Below are 21,821 nucleotides of genomic sequence, written 5' to 3'. Positions count from 1 at the left end.
GCCGCGCCCGCTCGCAAGATTATCAATAAAGCAGGTCAACAGAGCCGGACTAATTGCTGAAACTACACGGAGGTTTCATTTGATTTCTCGGTCCGCTCTTTTAGGAATGTGCTATGGGCGCTGTCTGCCGTGGAACGCCAGCGTCCTTTGCGCCTGCCTGGCCAGCCTTGCCGCTTTCGGAGCCCTCTGATCTAGCCCTGCGGTCGCTTGCCGTCCTGCACCACACTTTCGGCCACGGTTCGCCCAGAGGGGGTTGGCGCCGGTGCTCTGCTGTCGAAAACTGGACGATAGTAACTAAATGTAGTCTACAGTTCTGGCGCGCTGGGTGCAAAACAACTGGTCGGAACAGGCAACCTAGCGGTAATATGAATTAGAGTGCAGCACAGCAAGGGTACGATGCATATACGCTGCACTGCAGCCGGACACGCAGCCGTCGAAACCAAGGCTGTGGGCACGCCAGCCCGACCGAGCGCGCTGCACGCCGTCCGTAGCGCGCACCTTAGATGGCACTATATGCACTAGCGCGGGTAGGACCTGCGGTGTGGCCCGTACGGTTCGCATACACCGTGCCTGGCGACTCCTGCGCAACAGGGGCGACCTAGTGGGGTCACGGGGCCGCGGCGGGGAGGTCGCGCGACGGCGGGCGACGGCGCTGGCGGCGCGACGGCGGCGCGGCAGGGCGGCGACGCGGCCGCCCGCCCGCAGTGATCTGGCCGCGGCCGATGCGCTGATGCGCCGACGCGCAGACGCGCCGCCCGGCGGCGGCCCGCCGCCATGCAGCTAGCGGTCTGCTGGCGGGGGGCGCTGGCTCGCGCCGCCGGCGCCTGCCGCTGCCCCATGTCGCGGCGGTGGCCACGCCTGCGCGTGGAGGCCCGCGCCTACGCGCGTACCGCGCTGCCCTGCGCTGCTGGCCATGTGGGCGGGTGGGCCAATCGCCGGCAGTGGGCGAGACCGGCGCGGCGCGGCGCGGCGCGGGTCGCGGTACCAAAACTACGCGCACACGCCTGCGCGCGCGCCGCACCCCGGCCGCCGCGCAAGGTTTCGCTTGCACCCGCTCGCGCCCGTACGCGTACGCCCCGCTCTCCGGCTGCGTCGCGAATTGCCTGCTGGCGGGCCACACGGCAGCCGTGCCATGCGCCGCCGACGCACTTTGCGCGACTACGCGCCGGCTGTGGCCGTGGCGTCGCGGCCGAAGCCGGTGCCACTAGTTCCGCGCCCAGCGTCTAGCGCGTACCGGACTGGCGACCGTCCCGAGCCTGCATCCGGCCGGACGTGTCTAGTCGGCGGGATGGCGCGCCGCGGTGCCGCTGGAAGCCTGTTAGCGCTGCCGCGGCTGACGTAGTCGCCGACATCGCCTGCTGCGACGCCGGGCGCTGGCCGGGCCATCGCGCGGGCCACCGTGCGGGCCACCGTGCGGGCCCCCGCCTGGCCACCGCCGGCAAGGGCCGTCAGCCGGCGGCTGTCAGGGGTCAGCGGCCAGCCGGTAATTCTCCTCACGGCCATGGCCCCTGACCACCGGACGCCGGCTCTGCCTGGCCAGCCGCGCCTGGAGGGCGGTGGTCCGATGCCATGCGAGGGGCCACGCCAAAGTCGGCTTGCATCTACAGTGCCTGCGGCGCCGAACCGCCGTGCCTCGCCGTGCCTGGCCGCCCAGGAACGGTCGCTTACGCGGCCGGCGGCGATCGTCCTCGGCTCCGACCGTGGGCGACGTCTGACGTTGTGCGGCGCGGTGTTTGGTAGATCACGGCCGGCCGCGCGTGTCACCCGAAACCGCGCGTGAACATGTCTGGGCCGGCCAGAGACAGTCCGGCGAAACGTCGCGTCGCTAGGCTGTCCGGCGCGGTCGCAGCAGAGACAGCCGAGCCGCAGTGGAGCCGGCACGGGCGGCACCGCGGCGACCGCGCGCGCCAGCGCCGCCAGCGCCGCAGGAGCCGCAGGAGCCGCAGCGGACGTGCCGCTCCCAATAGCCGTGAGCCGCACGCGGCAGCGGGTCACAGTCACAGATCACAATTGTGTAGCCTCTGCGCCTGCGGCCACAGTGGACCGCCACGCCGGCAAGTCCGTGCCGCCTGCTCCCCGGTGGCTTACATACCGATAGTGGCCCTCGGCCGACCCGCTTCGTCCGAAACACGAGAACGACGCCGATCGCGCAACGCGCCGGCCGGCGATCGCCGTCTGCCGGGTAGCCCCTGAGCAGCGGCATCCCAGCCAGCCGCGGCAGCGCCGAGCCAGCGGCCAGCGGCAGCCGCGGCCACGGCACCAGGCCTTCCAGCGGGCCAGTGGGCAGCGGCTACGGCGGCCGCACCAGGCCACTGTGCAGCTATCGGCTCGTATCGTCGATCTCGTATCCGCAAAAGCAGCGCTGATAAATAGCCACTTGCGCGCACCGCCACAGCGCGCTATCCGCTTCCACTGCGATATTGATAAGCACCCGTGGCTCAGTCCAATCATTGTAGGTTTCTGCACACTAACCATGCAGCTGCGCCACCGCGGCCCACATGCGGAACAAGTGTCGCGCCGCAGGTGCACAAGGCCCACCCGATCGGTAGTTGCCCTACCAGGCTGCTTTGCGAACATTCGCAGCGCACCGCACCACATAGTTCCGGTTTCCAATATTATCCTGGGCTCGTCCACGTTTTTTCCCCTTTTTCCTTTATCAACGTTCCCTATCTTTTCCCCCATTATAGAGAGATAGAAGCAATCATGGGAAAAGAGGCTCTCTTCCGTAAGTGACGACGGGCGCACGGCGGCAGCGAGCAACGGCGGCAGTGTCTGGAGAGGGTGGCGAAGCGGGCCCGGAGACGACCGAGCGGGATTTGCGGACCCATTGGACACTGCGGCGGCCGTCACAGGCCATGGACAGCGGCTAACAAGACAGGCTCCGCGGAGATGTCGCTGGTGCAGCTCTACATCGCGACCGAAGTCGGTCGTGAGGTGGTGGCTGCCCTCGGCGAGCTCGGCGCCGTTCAGTTCCGTGACGTAAGTACCGAATAGAGCCGTGCGCTGACCCTGCAGCTGAACGCCGACGTGAACTCGTTCCAGCGTACCTTCGTCAAGGAGATCCGTCGTCTCGACAACGTCGAGCGCCAGCTCCGCTACTTCTCGTCGCAGATTGAGAAGGCCGGCATCAAGGTCATGCCTGTGCCCGGCTACGCCAACGTGACGGCCGCTCCGAACTCGTCGGAGATCGACGAGCTGTCGATCAAGACCGAGAACCTGGAGGAGCGCATTGTCCAGCTGAACGACTCGAACGAGCGCCTCCTGCGCAAGCAGGTCGAGCTCCAGGAGCTGCGCCACGTCCTCGTCGAGGCGGGCACGTTCTTCGACCGCGCGCACAACGTGCCGGAGGAGCTGCGTGCGTCGCTCGACAACGACGACGCGCCGCTGCTGAACTCGGACGTCGAGCAGGGCGACATGTCGAACGGCACGCCGTTTGCGCTGATGAACGTCGGCTTTGTGGCCGGTGTCATCCCGCGCGAGAAGATGGGCACCCTCGAGCGCATTCTGTGGCGTTCGCTCCGCGGTAACCTGTACCTGAACCAGGTCGAGATTGCCGAGTCGATCAAGGACCCCAAGACCGACGAGGCGATCGAGAAGAACGTGTTCGTTGTGTTTGCGCACGGTGCGGGCATCCTCAGCAAGATCCGCAAGATCGCTGAGTCGCTCGACGCCGACCTGTACTCGGTCGACGAGGATGTCAACATCCGCCGCGAGCAGATCCACGAGGTCAACAACTCGATCCGCGACATCGAGGAGGTCGTCAACACGACCCAGAGCACGCTCATCTCGGAGCTGACGGCGATCGCCGAGCAGATCGCGTCGTGGATGGTCGTTGTCAAGAAGGAGAAGGCGATCTACGCGGCGCTGAACCTGTTCAACTACGACCAGAGCCGCAAGTCGCTGATCGCCGAGGGCTGGTGCCCGACCGACGACCTGCCGCTGGTCAAGTCGACGCTGTCGGACGTGACCGAGCGCGCCGGTCTCGAGGTGCCGTCGATCCTGAACGAGCTCAACACGACCAAGACGCCGCCGACGTTCCACCGCACCAACAAGTTCACCGAGGCGTTCCAGAACATCATCGACGCGTACGGTATCGCGCAGTACCGCGAGGTCAACCCCGGTCTGCCGGCCATCATCACGTTCCCGTTCATGTTCGCCATCATGTTCGGTGACCTGGGCCACGGTGCCATCATGTTCCTGGCCGGTCTGGCCATGGTCTTCTGGGAGAAGCGCCTGCTCAAGGCCGACCGCGACGAGATCTTCGACATGGCCTTCACCGGCCGCTACATCATCCTGCTCATGGGCGGTTTCTCGATGTACACCGGTCTGATGTACAACGACATCTTCTCCAAGTCGATGACGATCTTCAAGCCCGGCTGGGAGTGGCCGTACACCTGGTACGAGGGCGAGCTCATCACCGCGAACCAGACCGGCACCTACCCCTTCGGCGTGGACCCGACCTGGCACGGCGCCGACAACGACCTCATCTTCCTCAACTCGTACAAGATGAAGCTGTCGATCGTCATGGGTTTCTGCCACATGCTGTACTCGCTGTTCTTCTCGCTGGTGAACTACAGATTCTACAAGTCCAAGATCGACATCTACGGCAACTTCCTTCCGGGCTTCCTGTTCCTGATCTCGATCTTCGGCTACCTGTCGTTCATCATCGTCTTCAAGTGGGCCGTTGACTGGTACAGCCTGGGCATGGCCCCGCCGTCGCTGCTCAACACCCTGATCGACATGTTCCTGTCGCCCGGCAACGTCCAGGACCTGCTCTACGAGGGCCAGCCCCGTGTCCAGACCGTGCTCGTCCTCATCGCCGTCTTCTGCGTCCCGTGGCTGCTGCTGCTCAAGCCCCTCTACCTCAGATGGGAGAACAACCGCACCAAGGCGCTCGGCTACGAGAACCTGTCGCAGGACGTCACCCGCATCTCGTTCGAGGAGGACGGCGAGGCCCAGGTCATCGTGCACGAGGAGGCCCACGGCCACGGCGAGCACGGCGAGGAGTTCGAGTTCGGCGAGGTCATGATCCACCAGGTCATCCACACCATCGAGTTCTGCCTCAACTGTGTCTCCCACACCGCCTCGTACCTGCGTCTCTGGGCTCTGTCGCTCGCCCACGCCCAGCTGTCGTCGGTCCTGTGGACCATGACCTTCGAGCGTGCGTTCAAGATGGAGGGCCCGCTCGGCATCATCATGTCGTTCATCCTCTTCGGTGCCTGGTTCCTGCTCACCATCGCTGTCCTGGTCGTCATGGAGGGCACGTCGGCCATGCTTCACTCGCTCCGTCTCCACTGGGTCGAGGCCATGTCGAAGCACTTTGTCGGCGACGGTATTCCCTACACTCCTTTCTCCTTCAAGGCTGTCCTGGAGGAGCCGGCTCAGTAAATGCATTTGTCGACTGATGACCTGTCGCGGTTGATTTACTATCTATTGGAGTTTATTTCAGAAATAAAATGTGGAAGGTTTCTTACTTGATTTTGGTATGACATATGGGGCCTATATAAGATGTACGGATGATGATAAGGCGCGGCCTCGGCCGTGCCGTTAATGACTTGAGGTAGATAGAGAATGAATGAACATTCGTCAAGGTTTTGGTGAAAGCGATGGAATTCTATCGGCAGATGTACAATGCTAGATGTCGACGCCGACGAGCTTGGCCATCTCGTAGAGCGCGACGCTGCCCTCGAGGCTGAGCGCCTCGTGCTTGAGCTGCTCGAGCGAGGACTCGAGCCGGCGGACCGAGTCGTCGACGGACGTGCCGAGGATGGGCAGCCCGCGGATCTTCTTGGGCCACCAGGCCGCGGAGTCGCCGGACTTGGCGTTGACGACCACGTTCATGTAGTCGAGGAAGATCTGGCCGCCGAGCTTCCAGGACGAGATGCCCGAGACGTCCTCGAAGCCGCAGATGAGCCGGTAGAGGTCCGAGAGGTCCTCGGAGATGACGGCCTCGGGGCCGAGGTTGCGGAAGAGCACCTTGTGGGCGGCCTCCCAGCGCTTGGCCTCGAGCAGGTACTCGATCTCCTTGACGCTGTCGAAGGCGACGTGGGCGGCGGTGGCCTGGGCGTCCAGGACCATGGCCCGAGGGACGCGCAGGACCTGGACGACGTACGCCTTGGTGGCCTCGGACGCCGAGATCTCGGCGACGTGCCGGTTGAGCACGCCCTGGACCTGGTCGAAGCACACGTCGTCGTCGTCGAGGTGGAGCAGCACAAACAGCGCGTACGACCAGTGGCCCTCGTTCTCGAGCTGCTGGGCGAACGCGACCGTGGTCTGGTCGCCGGCGCGGCCGCCGGCCTTGGCGCCCTTGACGCGCAGGAAGATGTTGAGGACCTGCCAGACGATGCGGAAGTCGAGCGGCGCGGGGCCGACGGTCTCGGGCGCGGCCAGGCTCTCGAGCGGGTAGTCGGCGTACGCGTAGACCTTGAGCAGCTCGAACAGGACGTCCGTCGCGCGGGCGTTGTCGGCGCCGTACCACGGCACGGGCGCCCGCACCGCCGGCGACTCGCTCACCGCGAACTCGTACTTCTCGACCGCGGCCGCGATCCGGTCGTCCTCGTAGCACTCGTACCAGAGCCGCACGCCGAACGCGCGCTTCCAGTCCAGGCCGTCCGACACGCAGATCACCGGCGCGATGTCCTCCGAGAAGGCGCTGCCCTCGTTCGTGTTGTCCGACTCGCTCGTGTTGCCCGCCAGCAGCTCGTACACCTTGCGCATCGGCACCGACACCTGCGACAGCGTCTGCTTGGCCGTCCAGTCCTTGAGCTGCTTCTTGATGTCGTCGCGGAAGTTGTCGTCGCCGCCGATGAGCGGCAGCAGCGTGCCCAGGTGGAAGTTCTTCTGGCGCACGGCCGACAGGCACGCGTCCTCGATCTTGTGGCCGCTCAGCAGCGTGAAGATCTGCTCGTCCGGCGACGCCTCCTTGAGCGCCCGGCTCATGTCCTGCTCGACCAGCCGCTCCCAGAACTCCGACAGCTGCGTCTTGCGGAACCGGTCGGCGACGACGGCGGCGTCGACGGCGGCGCCGAGCTCGGGCAGCTCGATGTCGTCGAAGAGGATGCTGGCGAGCTCGTAGATCGCCAGCTCGCGCGCGCGCGTGTCGCGGTCCTTGTCGAACGCCGACCCGAGCGTGAACCTGTGCAGCTCCTTGAACGAGAGCTCCTCGCTCGGCGTGACCTTGGGCAGGTCGTTGTCGCGGAAGACCGAGTCGTAGTGGTCCAGGTTGACCTTGAGCACGTCGAAGTTGTCCGTCGGGCCCAGCAGGCTGCTGTCGGCGATCTTGCTGACGGCCACGCTGCGCGGGCCGACCGTCAGGATCGCCCCGGTGGCGTAGAACTTCATGGCCACGCCCTTCCTGGCCAGCGCGTCCTGCTGCTTGGCCGTGCTCGCGCTCGGGAACTGCAATTAGTCGAGTTCAAAGCATTTATTCCTCTCTAGACTTGGAACCTACCGCGCTACTTCCAAACAGCTCACGGTCGAGGTCGGACCACGTGAACTTCTCGTCGGCCGGCTTCGCAAACGCCGGCTTGGACGACAGGACGGGCTCGGTCGTCTTGGCGTCGAGCGCGCTGTGGGGATACGCCGACAGCGACAGCTGCTCGAGCCAGTTGCGCGCGACCGGCCGCTCCAGCGGCACGATGTCCATGGACTCCTTGGGCTCGTCGACGTCGTCTTCGTCGACGTCGTCGGCGTCGCCGGGCAGGATCGGCTCCTGCATGTCCTGGGGCGCGGGCACGAGGCTGGCGGCCGGCGGCGCCGGCGCCACCGGCGCCGCCGGCGCGTCCGTGCGCCGAAAAGACGGCGCCTTGGCCGGCAGCTTCGAGCGCTTCTGCAGCGGCGTGTCCTCGACCGGGTACTCGTCCGTGTGCCAGCCGCCGGGCAGCCGCGTGCGCAGGCCGGAGCCGCTGAGCAGCTGCGCGCCCGTCGGGCCGCTCTCCCGGCTGTACTCGTCGGGGTCGTCCATCTTCATCGGGCTGTAGTCGCCGTGCGGCGACGGCGCCACGTGCGCCGGCACCGGCAGCTTGGGCGCAAACGCAAACGGGTCGGCCGCGGGCTGCGCCTTGGCGGCCTCGAATCGGGTGGCGTGCGTCTCGCGGTGCGCGTTGATGTCGATGTCAACGCTCTCGTCGTCCTCGTCGTCGACCAGACCCCAGATGCTGAAGTGGTCGATGTTGAACACCCACGTGCCCGTGTCGGCAATGTACGTGATGAATTTGGTGTCCTTGATGCGCCGCAGCCGGTCGACGTGCTGGATCACCTTCGGGTGGTCCGCCTCGGTGATGGGCTCCTTGGTGTCGTTCGTCGTCGGCCAGCACCGCTCGAGCGTGATGGTCGCGTTCACGTTCAGGCCCTGGCCCACGGGCGGCTTGCCCTTGTCCTCGGGGTAGACGTTGCAGGCCTTGCGTGTGAAGAGCACGACCGTGCCGGGGATCTCGTGCGGCGAGCTGAACGCCGTCAGGTCCACCGGCTGGTTGAACTCGACCTGGCCGTAGCCCTTGCGGCCGACCTTGAAGTCGGCCACCTTCTCGAGCTCCTTGAGCGACATGGCTTCGAGCTTGGCCGCGCTGGGCGAGCACCAGTAGCCCTGGTCGTTGAACTTGCGCTCGGACGCGGGCGTGGTCTCGGTCGCGGCCGGCGCCGGCTTGGCCGGCGTGCTCGGCACCGGCGACGGCTCGAAGCTGCGCTTGGCCTCGTGGCCGTTGGCGCCCGGCGCCTGCTCAGGGCCGCTCGTGATGGCTGCGTGCATCGGCGTCGACGTCGCCTTGGGCGTGAACGTCAGCCGCTTGTCAGGCTCGTTGCCGACGATCTTGGCCGTCGTGCCAAGGCCGCCCGTCAGCAGGTCGGCCTCCGAGACCTTGCGGTCGATGACCAGCCGGCGCACGTCGTTGCGGGTGTTGAACGCGTCCGACGAGAGGATGGCGTCGTCGGCGATGCCGTCGAACAGCATGCTGCGGCTCGAGCTCAGCGACGGCATCGGGCCCGCCGGCGACAGGCCCGAGCTCCGCGGCGGCGCCTTCAGCCGCGGGCTGGCCGTCACCCGCGGCGACAGCCGGTACGTCGGCAGCAGCGCGGGCTTCTTCTTCTGGGCTGACGCCGACACCGGCGTCGCGATCGGGCCTGGCGACGACGTGATCGCCTGGGCGCCGCCGTAGTTGAACAGCGGATTTTGGCCGAACGGGTTCTGGTCAATGGACGCCTGCAGGGGCGCCTGCTGCGTGTTGGCGCCGAAGGACTGGTTCTGCGTGTTGCCAAAGAGCGACGTCGTCGGCTGCGCGGCACCGCCGAACAGCGACGTGCCCGAGTTGTTGCCGCCCAGCGTGCCGGTGTTCGCGGTCGAGCCGCCAAAGAGGCCGGTGCCGGTCTGCTGGGTCTGGCCGAACAGTGGCTTCTGTCCGAATGCATTGTTGGTCGTGTTAGACTGCGTGTTGGAGAACAAACCGGTGCTCGGGGTCGACGACTGGCCAAACAGCGACGTCTGCTGGCCGGTCGGCTGCGTGTTGCCGAAGAGGCCGGTACCGGCCGCCGGCTGGCCCGTGGTCGACCCGAAGCCGCCGCCAAGCGTCAGCGGCTTGGGCTGCGCCGCGGGCTGGGTCTGGCCAAACAGCGACGGCGTCGTGGACGCGGTCGACGTGTTGTTGAAGCCGCCGAAGAGCGACTTGTTCTGCGTGCCCGTGTTGGCCGCGGCGTTGTTGCCAAAGCCAAACGACGGCGTCGACGAGGCCGCCGTGTTGTTGGTCGTATTGTTGGCGCCAAAGCCAAACGACGACGTCGCGTTGTTGGCAGCCGGCTGGCCAAACGCCGGCGTCGAGCTGTTCTGGCCAAACAGACTGGTACCGGTGTTGGCGGCCGGGGTCGAACCGAACGAATTTGTCGCCGGCGCGCCGAACCCGGTCGGCTGCGTCGTCGAGCCGCCGCCAAAGCCAAACGCGGGCTTGGCCGCCGTGTTGTTGTTCTGGCCAAACAGCGACGTGCCGGTGTTGGTCCCCGTGTTCTGCTGTCCAAACGCCGGCGTGGTGCTGCTCTGGCCAAACGGCGACGAGTTTGTGGCCGCGGTGCTTCCGAAGAGACCTGTGCCGGTATTAGTACCCGTTCCAGTATTATTGGCTCCAAACAACGAGGTTGTGGGCTTTTGACCAAACATGCCCGTAGAGTTGTTGGACTGTCCAAAACCGGAGCCGGAGTTGAAGCCGCCGGAGGTGCCGCCAAAGGACGAGGTGCCGGATCCCATCTGGTTGGTGCTGCCGAACATACCGCCGGCGGCAGGCTGGGCCGGCTGCTGGGGCGCGCCCATGCCGAACGAGTTGGTGGTCGTGCTGGCGCCAAACGACGACCCGCCAAAGCCGGTCGACTTGCCGAACGCGCCGGTGCCGGTGCCGTTGCCGTAGCGGCGGCCCTGGGCGTAGTCCTGCTCGCGCAGCTCCTCAAACGAGAACTTCTGGTAGGCGGGCATGCAGGTGATGGACTGGTACACGTTCGTGACGTTGTTGGCCGGCTCCTTCTCGCGGAAGGGCTCGTAGTTGATGGTGGTGCCCTGGTTGACGGGCGCAATGCTCGAGCCCGAGAACGACGAGCCGCCGAAGCCAGTCGAGGCCGGCGTGGTCGTCGGGGCGCCAAAGCCGCCAAAGCCGGTGGCCGGCTTGTTGGCCGTGTTGCCAAAGAGGCCCGTCCCGGCCGACGTGCTCGGCTGGCCGAACGCGCTGGTCGAGTTGTTCGTCGCACCGAACGCGTTCGACGAGCCGAACGGCGACGTCGTCGTGCTCGTGCTCGCGTTGGCGTTGTTGCCGAACAGCCCCCCGGTCGTGCCCGTGCTGCCAAACGCGCTCCCGGTGTTGGCCGCCGGCGCTCCGAACGCCGGCCGCGCCGCCGACGCGCCGAACCCGAACCCGCTCTGCGGCTGGCTGGGCTGGCCAAACATCGAGCCGCCCGTGGTCGTGCTGGCGTTCGATCCAAACCCAGATTGCCCAAACACTGGTCTCAGCACCGCCGGCGATCCATCTTACCTGAGCCGCTCTGATTGTTGTTCGCGCCGAACGCGCCGCCGGTCGACCCGCCGCCAAAGAGCGAGCCTGTCTGCTGGCCCTGGTTCTGGTTGTTCTGGCCGAACCCGCCAAAGGCTGATCCGCCTGAACTCTGTCCGAACATCGTGGTCACGCCGCTGGTTCAGACACCCGTGTTGCGTGTACGTCCACAGCCGATGGATGGCTGACCGTCAGATACCTAGAGGGCGGTGTCCGGATGCTGTCGAGGACGCGCCGCTGGTGCAAAAAAATGCTGAGAAAATGTTTGATAGGCTTGAGCGAACAATTTAGGCGTCGCACTAGATGTAGTCACAAGACGGCGGTCATGCAGGCCAGCCATGCGCACAGGCGTTCCGCCGTGCGACAGATGGGGCGCACAAGCCGCGCGCCTGCGCGGAAGAGTCATATACGCGAAAACCCCGCGGCACGGGGCGCGCCGCACACCCACGTGACCGTGCGCGTGAGATAAAATACTCACTCCCGCCAGTTTGAGTGACCATCTCACCATCCGCGATCACAGCCATCGACATGTACTCTTCCGCAGGACTCAGTCAGGGCGCAGTCCCGTCGCTGGGCGCGCGGCGGCGGGCGATGTCGCCGCAGCCCGGGCTCGCCAGCACGGTCGGGGCCGGCGGGCGGCCGACGAACGCGTCGCTGGCGGCCAAGCAGCGCAAGGAGCTCACGGACGAGCAGCGCCGCGAGATCGAGGAGGCGGTAGGTGGCCCTCCGGGCGCGCTGACGGCAGTTCCGGCTGTTTGACATGGACCGCGACAACAAGATCGACTACCACGAGCTCAAGGTGGCCATGAAGGCGCTCGGGTTCGAGGCCGACAACGCCGAGGTGCTGCGGATCATCAACGACAACGACCGGGCGGGCCAGAAGCGGATCACGAACGACGCGTTCATGCGCGTGATGACCAGCCGCGTGCTCGCGCGCGACCCGCTGGAGGAGATCGAGCGCGCGTTCAACCTGTTCGACGAGGACCAGACCGGCAAGATCTCGCTGCACAACCTGCGCAAGGTGTCCAAGGACCTGAACGAGAACCTCGCGGACGAGGAGCTCGAGGCGATGATCAACGAGTTCGACACCAACGGCGACGGCTACATCGACCTGGAGGAGTTTATTGCGATCTGCAGCGACTACTAGTGGGGTCGCGGGCGGCAGCACATGTACAACAGAATAAATTGAGCTAGATACTACTCGGCGACGATGACCGAGGCGGCGCCCATGCCGGTGCCGATGCACATGGACGTGACGCCGACCTTCTTGCCGCTGCGCTTGAGCTCGTTGAGCAGGGTCGCGACCTGGCGGGCGCCGGTGCAGCCGAGCGGGTGGCCGAACGCGATGGCGCCGCCGTTGGGGTTGACCTTGGCGGGGTCGATGCCGACCGAGTGGATCGAGTAGAGCGCCTGGGAGGCGAAGGCCTCGTTCTGGGGTCAGCGGGGCCGCGCGCGGACTTACGATCTCGTAGATGTCGACGTCGTTCTTGTCGAGGCCGGTGCGCTGGAGCACCTTGGGGATCGCGACGGCCGGGCCGATGCCCATGATCTCGGGCGGCACGCCGACGACGGCGCCGTCGACGAACTTGCCGATGATCGGGAACCCGCCCTTCTGGGCGACCGAGCGGCGCATCAGCACGACCGCGGCCGCGCCGTCCGAGATCTGCGACGCGTTGCCGGCGTGCGTCGAGCCCGTCTTGCTGAACGCCGGCTTGATCTTGCCGAGCGACTCGGCCGTGACGCCGTAGCGGATGCCGTCGTCCTTGTCGACGACGATCTCCTTGGCCTCGTCGGTCTTGGGGTCCGTGTACTTGACCTTGAGCGGGATGATCTCGCTCTGGAACACGCCCGCCTTCTGCGCGCGCTCGGCCTTGCCGTACGACGCCGCCGCGAACGCATCCTGGTCGGCCCGGCTGATGTTGTACTTGGCCGCCACGTTCTCGGACGTGATCCCCATCGGGATCTGGCACTTCTTGGCCTCGGCGTGGCCCTGCAGCAGCTCCGAGAACTCGGTGACCGAGGCCGGGCCGTACTGCGACGACATGCTCTCGACGCCGGCGCCGATGCCGATGTCGATCGTGCCGGCCGAGATGGCGTTGGCGATCTGCAGCACGGCCATCAGCCCGCTCGAGCACTGCCGGTTGACCGCGTAGATGGGCGTCGTGTACGGGATGCCCGCGGCCAGCGCCGCCGCCCGGAACTCGGTCGCTCCCGCACCTGCCGTCAGCGCGCCCGCCGGACTACCTACCAGGCGCGAGCACGTTGCCCACCGCGATGTCGTCGATCAGCTTCGGGTCGATCTTGGTCTTCTCCAGCAGGCCCTTGAACAGCCCGTACAGCAGGTCCGCGCCGGCCGTGTCCTTGAACGCGCCGCGCCCGCCCTTGGTCATGGCCGTGCGGTACGCGGCCACGATCACGACGTCGTCGGGGTGCTTGTCGGTGACCTTGCCGCCGTGCTTCTTGAGGTGGCCGGCGATGCCCTGGAGTCTTTCAGTCATGGTGGATTAGATTTGCGTCGCTGGAGGATTCTCGATGCCGGATCGTTCGGCACTGGTCTCTGTGGTCTTATATTCGTCCAGCAGTTCGCGGACCGGCCTTGGGACGTCGTGCAATCTGGGGTAATATTATGACAAAGAATTGCCGAGGTTAACTTAAATTTGGTTGTTAAGCAAACAACCCATAACGTGCGGCACGGGACCCGAGTCACATGGGAGAGGGGGAGGGCACGGGTTACGGTGTTGCGGGTTATGGGTTGCACGAGTTGCACGGGTTACGCGAGTTACGTTTATGTACATGATTCCGAGGCCCGGCGATCCGTGCGCATGTGATCTGGCCTACTTCTGCTTGCCCTTGCGCTTGCCCTTGGCCGGCGCGTCCGGGATCGAGACCGTGCCGTCCTGGGCGTCCGGGACGTCCTGGAGCTTCTGCTGGGCGTCCAGGAAGAACATGAGGTCGCGCAGCTGGTCGCGCAGCTCGGCGATCTCGGCCGCCTGCTGGTCCTTTTCCGTAGTCAGGCGGGCGAGCTTGGCCATCATGCTGTCGTTCATGCTCTTTTCCTCGTGCCACTCCTTCTGGAGCCGGCTGGCGAGCGCCTGGAGCGTGTCGGCCTTCTTCTGGGCGCGGGTGTGCTCGCGCTCGAGCTGGGGCCGCTCGGCCTGGAGGGCCGCGTGGTCGTGCTCGAGCGCGGCGAGACGGGCGTCGGCGGCGGCGGCGGCGGCGGCTGCGCGCTCGGCCGACGCGGCCGACGCCGAGACCTTGTCGGCGGCGGCGGCCAGCAGGTCCTCGAAGTACACGCGCTGGCTCTCGAGCTGCGACGTCAGCAGGAACGTGTACTCCATGCCGATGCTGTCGAGCTTCTCGCGCGGCACGTAGTCGGGCCCGGCGCGGTCGTCCGAGCTCGAGCCGGCCAGCGCGGCGAGCTTGTCTGCCGGCGGCAGCTCGACCAGCTTGCCGTCCGACTGGTTCTGGATCAGCCGGTGGACGTAGCCGTCGCCGACGTAGTCCCACACGCGCTGGGACTCGAGGTCCATGGCGTAGATGTGGTTCGTGTCCATGTAGTGCTGGAACGCGTGCGCGTCGTCGTAGCGGCCGCAGCCGACGCTGCCGCAGATCAGGCAGACCCACAGGTTCGCCGTCGACGCGCACACGCGGCACCGGCCCGGCGTCGACGCCTGCGACCGGTCGCGCTTCTGCGAGTACCGGCAGACCGGGCACGAGCTGTCGCCCCACCGGCTCAGGCACTGGCAGTGGAACGTGTGCTGGCAGATGATCGTCAGCAGCCCGGTCACGCTGGCGTCCATGCGCTCGAGGCAGACCGGGCACGTCGGCAGCTCGCGCAGCGCCTTGGTCGGCGGCGGCGCCGGCTTGAGCGAGCTGCCGACCGCCGGCTCGTCCGGCGGGAAGTCGTGGAGCACGTGCGGGAACTCGAACCCGCTCGACGACCGGTGCACCCGCACCGAGCTCACGTAGACGACGTGGCACGTTTCGGGGTCCATCGAGTTGAACTCCTTGCCGTTGTAGTCGCGGTAGAATGCGTCCGCGTCGCGCGTCTCGCGAAACTTGAGCAGCACCATGTACCGGTTCGCTGCCGTGCTCCGCAGCATCCGCAGGTGCGAGACCGTGTCCCGCCCGAGCTTGCCCACGAAGCCCAGCAGATCCGAGACCGTCATGTAGCTCGGCACGGCCAGGATTGCCAGCACCTTGCTTCCGGCCTCCGTCTTGCGCTCCTCGGCGGCCGCCTCGCGCTCGGCCGTCTCGGCCGACGCCTCGTCGCGGAAGACGTGGATGATGCCGTTGCCCAAAAATCGCGCCTTGGGCGCGGCCAGCGTCGCGTGCGCCATCGGTGGGGCCTGTTCAGCCGCGGGAGCAGCCGCGGGCTCGTCCAGATCGACCACCTCGACGGCTACTGGCCCGAACCGCCAGTCAAGCGCCTCGCTGGGCGCGGTCTGGCGCGCTTTGCCACTGCGGGCGAGCGCTATCGGGCCCTGGTCGCTGCCGGCGCGGATGTCCGGCGCAAATATGTCGCCGAGTTCGACGCAGACGGCTGCCCACGCATCGGAGCCCTCTGATCCGGTCTCGAGATCGATCACGACCTGGAACTGGAAGCGCATGGGGTCGGGCGGCGGCGGCGGCGGCGGATGTGGGCGAGGCCCTAACCCTGAACACAGGGCTAGGGCCGGGAACAACGCTCAGCCCGCGCTGCGCCACTGTTGTGGCTAAAAATACACCTCCTCGCTGGCCAGGTCGATCCTGCTATACAACTCCACGGCCTTAGCTGAGGAACAGAGAGCACTGCGCAGACGCCTGCCAGGAGAGTGACAGGAGAGCCCGAGCGCCAGATTCCAGACCTCACCCGCCCACCGGAGCCCGTGCTGTGCCCGCACGGCCAGCAGATCCTACCAGACCCATGGACGGCTTCCAGGCCGGAGACCAAAAGGCTCAGCGGCAGTAAGTGCAGGCCGGCCCGGATCAGACGGGCTGGCGCACGCGAGCGCGTGTGCGTCGGCGGCGTCTGCCGGACAGCGCGGGGGCGGCAGCTAACTGGGCACAGATCTCCGTTCGAGCCGATTCCCGGACGCATAAAGTCTAAGCGATGGTCTCGTGCTCCCAAGTACACGTACGATGGAAACGAATGGTGAGGCGGCAATGTGGCGGAATGTGGTGCGGCCTCAAGTCGCGCCGGGCCGGACGGACTGGGATGGTGCTGACGGCAGGGGCGAATCCGACGACGAGACGGACACGGAAGCGCCGGCGCTGCCGGAGCTACCCGAAGAATACGGCGACGGTGTGGCCGAGCAGGCCAAGGTAAGTGCGGCGGTGAGGCGTGGACGGCACTGACTCGGGATGTAGCATGTGCCAGGTCGCACTGAGCACGACTCTGCGCCGCCGGAGCCGGAAGCGGCGGCGAACGGACACGCCGGGCCCGCCGGAGCCGCCGGAGCCGCCGCCCCTGTGCTCCCGCACGCGGCGGAGCCGGGGCCGGCCGCAGACGGGGGCGTAGTGGCCGCCGACGGCTACGACGCAGGCAAAAGCGTCTACGACTTATATTCGGACCGTGCCTCGAGTGAGCCGTACGAGCCATCCACCGTGCTCGAGGTGTCTACGGAGGGCGCGGATACTTCTGGAACCGAGCCCGCGGTCGCTGAGACGGTCGAGAAGAAGCAGGCGGAGCGCGAGCTGCAGACCGAGCCGCACGCTGCGCCGCAGACTGAGCCGCACGCTGAGCCGCACTACGAGCCACCCGCTGAGTCACACGCTGCGCCGCACGCTGAGCCACCCGCTGCGCCGCACTCTGAGCCGCACGAGGCTGCCAGCGAACCCGCACAACGGCCTGCTTCAACCAACCCCCCCAGTGCGCCCGCCAGCGCGCCCACCAGCGCGCCCACCAGCCGCCCGCAGTCTGCCAACAGCGCGGTCGAGCTCTCGGACCCGTCCGACAGCGGCACGGTCCTCACCGGCGCCAAGCCGATCGCGGCCAAGGAGCTCCTCGCCCGTCGCGAGAGCACCAAGCAGGCCATGCGCGGCGCCAGCGGCCGGCAGCTGCCCGCGCTGCGCACGACCATCGAGCCGAGCGGCTCGCCGGCGCCCGGCAGCGGCTCGCCGGCGCCCGACAGCGGCACGTCGCTGCCGTCGTCGACAATGGACTTCTCCGGGCTCAGCAAGCTCGAGGAGGAGCTCCGGCGGCGCTCGATCGGCGACGCTGACGTCGCCAACGTCGACGTGCTCCCCCAGACCAAGTACACGCCGCCGCCGCCGTCGCTGCTCCAGGAGCGGCCGATGACGGCCGAGAGCTTCGACAGCCGGCGGCTGTCGTACATCCAGGAGGACGCCACCAACTTCTACGAGCGGGACGAGCGGCTACGTACGAGCAGCTCGGACCTGACGACGCGATTCAAGTACCGGGACTCATTCAGCACGACGACGGACGACGACGGCTCAATTAGCCGCAACAGCAGCTACCGGCGGCCGTCGCGGTACCCGTCGTCGATCAAGGACAAGGACTACGGCGGTGCGTCGAGCGTGCCGAGCGAGTACGACCGCAGCTCAATCTACGACCCCGACGCAGCGGCCAAGTCGGACATCGAGAAGGTGCGCGAGCGGTACCAAAACATGAACATCAAGGACCCGCTCGACGACAACAGCAGCGGGTCGGACGCGGCCAGCTTCAACGCCAACGACGACCGAGACTTCCATCTCGCCGGCGGCATGGCCCACCAGGACAGCCTGCCGTCGTTCCGCCGATTCGACTCGGAGTACGAGTCCGGCGAGCTGACGCCCAACAGCCACGATGACGGCTACAGCTCGATGGAGCAGGCGCGCAGCAACTACCTGGCGGGCTCGACCGCGTCGAGCGACTCGTTCCAGCGGCGCAACTTCCAGGGCGTCGACGACTACCGGCGGATGAGCGGCGCGCCTGAGAACGGCCACGGGCGCTCGGTGTCGGTGCAGACCGACAAGTCCGAGTCCGAGATTCTCGCAGACTCGCTGCTCGAGTCGCTGCAGGCCGAGGCCGCCGTGGCCGGCTCCGGCAACGTCAGCAAGCGTGGCTCGCTCGGCACGAGCCTCTACGACTCCTACCAGGCGTCGTTCCCGACGACGGACTCGGACCTCAAGGACACCAACGCGACCATGTACTCGACGCCGGACGAGCTCACGCCGGTGGCCGGCCTTGCCCAGAAGCCGTTCGACGACGCCGTCGACCGTGGCACCGAGAGCGACCTTTACGACCACAATGACTACGTCTCGGACGGCGACTCGGACAGCTCGAACCGCGGCGGCAACTTCGCGCACGGCCTTCGCATGCTCGGCGCGCCGCTGCCAGGCCCGCCCTGGCTGTTCTCGGAGATCATCAAGGAGAAGAGCATCGTCCGGCGGCGCCAGCTCTTCGACGACGCCCGCGAGCGCGAGGCCGACCACGACTGCGGCCTCGAGGAGTGGCTCGAGTACATGCTCCAGTACCGCGAAGACGTTGCGCCGTTCAAGGAGAGTATCGTCCTCGGCGACTCGAAGCAGTCGACTGCGCTCCAGCGCACGACCAGCGCCATCGGCCACTCGGTCTCGGCGTTCAAGCCGCGCAACATGCTTGTCGCCACGGGCGGCCGGTCCGTCGAGATGATCGAGAAGATGGGCGAGAAGGGCCGTGGCCTGTTTACGCGCAGGAAGATTTTTGGCAGCAAGAGCAAAGCGTAGGCGCCCGATGTACATTTAGAAAAGCCTCCGGGCTGTATAATATCGCCAGACTGGAGGCAGCTCCAAGCAACAGTAATTCTTATGAGATCGATCTAATGGTAATAGTAATGACGAATGATATTCTAAACACGAATCCGGGGTTTCGCTTAGCGCTGGCGACTGCTGCAGCCATGACTAAGGCCAGACGTTGACGCCGAAGCGCCGCTGGCTCTTACCGTTGTCGGGCAGAGGTCCAGTGCGCACCGGTGCGCACCGGTGCGCCCTATACGAGACATACGAGCCGGCGCAGAGCCGGCGCGGTGGCCTGACGCTGCGTTTGGCGACCATTCGGCGCAGCCGTGGCTCTGCCGCTGCTGCCGCCGCTGCTGCCGAAGAGCCGAGCCCACTCGGCCGGCGGCCCCCCGGCCGCCTGCACACAAAGCAGTGCTCAGCCAGCCCCCGTGCGGCCGCGCCGGTCCGCCCAGCCGCCCGCAGTCGCCCGCAGCCGCCAGGCGCATGCGGTCATCAAGGTGCAGCCAGATCGGCCTATGGCGGGCAAAGACGCTCCAGACTCGCTCGGGGTCATGTAATCAAAACAAACACTGCACGACATGCAGTAGCGCCGCGCTAGCCATCAGCTAGACTCGCCTGCACACAGCCCAATCCGCTCTGGGCATCCAGATTCCTATAGCGGCCAAAATATCCATTCAGCATGAACTGTCATCAGCTTGATTTTGCTATAAACGCGGCACTATATTCCTACATCTGGAAATACTGCTTAATTCGGCCTATATCCCCACGCAAGCCCAGCGACGAGCCAGCCCCTTTTGTCTGTTCCGAGCGCTGGGGTGTGCGAACGCATTACGCCCGGACTCGGACTGATATCGCGTACTCCAAGAGAATGGGTCCTCCGAGCTAATATAAACCTTCGCGACGCAGCCTGCGACGTCGCCGCTACAAATTTTTCACAGCGCTGCGTCGCGAGCGCTGTCTCAGATGAGGAGGTCACTGAATGTCTGCAGGAGAGAGCCGCCACTCCCATGTCGGAAGTGTCTACAGGCGCCACCGTCGCAGAATATTCCACGTACGGCGTTTGTTCAAGTTAGCACCATATGGCGCAGTCACTGGACCGGGTTAATAAACTTTCCCATAAGGCACAGATTAGCCCAGAATAGGAATTTTCGTCTGTTAAAGCTAGACTAGAGCAACTAGCTCAAAGTGCAGTAACTGATTACCGTATGGAGTAAGCAGATTGCTTGTTACGGTCTACCCCCGCGCACTATATTTGCGAGCTAGGTTATCTGAGTTCTGGCGTACTTCTATGGCCGATACTAGTCGTAATTGACTCGCCGTCGGCGATTGGGAGTGCAACCACCAGGCGTCCTCTGGCGATATTCAACAAATAAAAGTCGCATTTCACCATTGTCTGTGTCAAGGCATCTTTTCTACCTCTGACGGTGAGCGCTGTGGTGAAAAGACGGTTGTTATATACAGCTAGACCGCTGTCTACGTGCTGTCTACGTGCTGGTAGCTGTCAGCCGACCTGTTCGGAGAGGAGGCCTCTGCGCTATCTCTGCAAAATCTTCCGTCCAACGGCGGTAACGGTCCACACTCACAGCGTCCGTCGCTACCACTAGAACTCGAGCACCGGTCTCTGCAGCATCGCAGAGCTCAGCCACGGGCTTGACAACAGCATGTATTTTGGTCAGAACAGAGGCTACGAGAGCGTCCGCGGCGACGACGACTCGGACGACGAGCGCGACTACAGCCGCATCCGTCTCCCTGCGTCCGAAGCCGGCTCCATGATGGGTTCGCGGGACTCGTCGGTGTCGTCGGTGTCGATTATGGCGTCGGCGTCCATGTACCCGGTCATCGATCTTGACTGGTCGGTTAGTCCGCAGAAGACGTACAGAAAGGTCATGAAGCACAAGTGGACATGGTACGACCTGCAGTACATCTTCCTGCTCGCCGTCGCTGTGTTCTGTCTGGCCATTATGGACGAGCCGGGCCCGTTCCTGCGGGTGCTCTACGCGGCCCTGCTGGCCGTGGCGCTGGTCGTCCCGATCACGTCGCAATTCTTCTTTCCGGTGCTGCCAATTCTCGCGTGGGCGTGCCTGTTCTACTCGTGTAGATTTATTCCGACGAGCTGGCGCCCGTCTGTCTGGGTCAGCGTTCTGTCGAACCTCGAGCGCATTCTCTATGGCGAGAACCTGAGCAACATCCTCTCGGCCTACAACCACCCGATCCTGGACGTGCTCGCGTGGCTGCCCTATGGCATCATTCATTTTGTCGCACCCGTGCTGTGCTCCATCGCCATCTTCTTCTATGCCTCGCCCGGCACGCTGTCAGTCTGGGCCCGCAGCTTCGGGTACATGAACCTCATCGGCGTCATTCTTGAGCTGAGCTTCCCGACCACGCCACCGTGGTACGAGGACAAGTACGGCATGATCCAGGCCACTTACGGCATGGCGGGATCGCCCGGCGGCCTTGCCAGGATCGACGAGCTCTTCGGCCACGACATCTATACGTCGACCTTCAACGCGTCCCCGCTCGTTTTCGGCGCGTTCCCGTCGCTTCACTCCGGCTGCGCCGTGCTCGAGGCGCTCTTCCTGAGCCACGTCTTTCCGCGTCTGACGCCCGCGTTTTGCACCTATGTCTTCTGGATCTGGTGGAGCACCATGTACCTCACCCACCACTACTTCATCGACCTCATGGGCGGCGCCTCGCTCTCCATCACCGTGTACCTGCTCGCCAAGTGGAAGTTTCTGCCTGTCCGGCAGCCGAGAAAGCGCAACCGGTTCAGCTATCGCTACGTGCAGAAGCCGTCGTACCACGAGTCGGACGACGACCTCTACACTGACGAAGAGTCGGACGACGACACACTGACGCCGCTTCTGAGCCCCGAGATGGGCGAGACCAACTAGGTCCAGAACAATCGCATACCAAAATGCATAGCTACTGCATGATATCAACAGACAGAGTTGCGCGGTGGTCGAGACGATGGGTGGTCGCGGAGACAGTAGCAATCGGACGGGTGTACAATATTTGGCAGGTTTTCAGGTTTATATCAACTCACACATTCCTTTCGTCGGTTTCAAGAATATTCGCACAGGAGTACGATCATCATAGAATACA

At 65.4% G+C, this 21,821-nt stretch overlaps 7 protein-coding genes across 7 annotated transcripts; 4 read left to right on the top strand and 3 right to left on the bottom strand.

Annotated features, from left to right (window-relative positions):
• Nucleotides 1–2,576: 2,576 nt before the first annotated feature.
• On the top strand, nucleotides 2,577–5,591 carry V1510DRAFT_413239 (V-type ATPase, V0 complex, 116kDa subunit family). Its single transcript, XM_066933201.1, has 3 exons — nucleotides 2,577–2,725; nucleotides 2,879–2,979; nucleotides 3,016–5,591. Exons 1-3 carry the CDS (start codon nucleotides 2,704–2,706, stop codon nucleotides 5,386–5,388), a joined length of 2,496 nt encoding a protein of 831 aa, XP_066790320.1. The 5' UTR covers nucleotides 2,577–2,703; the 3' UTR covers nucleotides 5,389–5,591.
• A 43-nt stretch (nucleotides 5,592–5,634) lies between these two features.
• Nucleotides 5,635–11,142, bottom strand: V1510DRAFT_361918 (nuclear protein 96-domain-containing protein; the record flags this gene model as incomplete). The annotated part of the gene is made up of 3 exons (XM_066931081.1): nucleotides 5,635–7,398; nucleotides 7,451–10,968; nucleotides 11,001–11,142. 3 exons carry the CDS (start codon nucleotides 11,140–11,142, stop codon nucleotides 5,635–5,637), a joined length of 5,424 nt encoding a protein of 1,807 aa, XP_066790319.1.
• Nucleotides 11,143–11,517: 375 nt separating this feature from the next.
• On the top strand, nucleotides 11,518–12,243 carry V1510DRAFT_375085 (uncharacterized protein). The gene is made up of 2 exons (XM_066931538.1): nucleotides 11,518–11,732; nucleotides 11,764–12,243. Exons 1-2 carry the CDS (start codon nucleotides 11,547–11,549, stop codon nucleotides 12,163–12,165), a joined length of 588 nt encoding a protein of 195 aa, XP_066790318.1. The 5' UTR covers nucleotides 11,518–11,546; the 3' UTR covers nucleotides 12,166–12,243.
• V1510DRAFT_362191 (Thiolase, N-terminal domain-containing protein) lies at nucleotides 12,216–13,516 on the bottom strand (the record flags this gene model as incomplete). The annotated part of the gene is made up of 3 exons (XM_066931089.1): nucleotides 12,216–12,449; nucleotides 12,481–13,235; nucleotides 13,267–13,516. The coding sequence occupies 3 exons, from the start codon at nucleotides 13,514–13,516 to the stop codon at nucleotides 12,216–12,218; spliced, it is 1,239 nt and encodes a 412-aa protein (XP_066790317.1).
• Nucleotides 13,517–13,685: 169 nt separating this feature from the next.
• V1510DRAFT_313451 (BRCA1-associated protein 2-domain-containing protein) lies at nucleotides 13,686–15,912 on the bottom strand. The gene is made up of 2 exons (XM_066930750.1): nucleotides 15,866–15,912; nucleotides 13,686–15,778 (listed from the first exon to the last, which is right to left on the bottom strand). The coding sequence occupies exon 2, from the start codon at nucleotides 15,626–15,628 to the stop codon at nucleotides 13,853–13,855; it is 1,776 nt and encodes a 591-aa protein (XP_066790316.1). The 5' UTR covers nucleotides 15,629–15,778; nucleotides 15,866–15,912; the 3' UTR covers nucleotides 13,686–13,852.
• V1510DRAFT_312388 (uncharacterized protein) lies at nucleotides 15,660–18,780 on the top strand. The gene is made up of 4 exons (XM_066930747.1): nucleotides 15,660–15,965; nucleotides 16,069–16,152; nucleotides 16,232–16,322; nucleotides 16,368–18,780. Exons 1-4 carry the CDS (start codon nucleotides 15,925–15,927, stop codon nucleotides 18,705–18,707), a joined length of 2,556 nt encoding a protein of 851 aa, XP_066790315.1. The 5' UTR covers nucleotides 15,660–15,924; the 3' UTR covers nucleotides 18,708–18,780.
• A 1,600-nt stretch (nucleotides 18,781–20,380) lies between these two features.
• Nucleotides 20,381–21,610, top strand: V1510DRAFT_401855 (uncharacterized protein; the record flags this gene model as incomplete). The annotated part of the gene is made up of 1 exon (XM_066932056.1): nucleotides 20,381–21,610. One exon carries the CDS (start codon nucleotides 20,381–20,383, stop codon nucleotides 21,608–21,610), a length of 1,230 nt encoding a protein of 409 aa, XP_066790314.1.
• Nucleotides 21,611–21,821: the final 211 nt, after the last annotated feature.

The sequence above is a fragment of the Dipodascopsis tothii genome (genome assembly GCF_038497935.1).
Source record: "Dipodascopsis tothii strain CBS 759.85 unplaced genomic scaffold V1510scaffold_7, whole genome shotgun sequence".
Lineage (NCBI taxonomy): Eukaryota > Fungi > Ascomycota > Lipomycetes > Lipomycetales > Lipomycetaceae > Neoaidaea > Neoaidaea tothii.
Note: the sequence above shows the minus strand (reverse complement) of the source record. Positions and strands in the feature narration are given on the sequence as shown.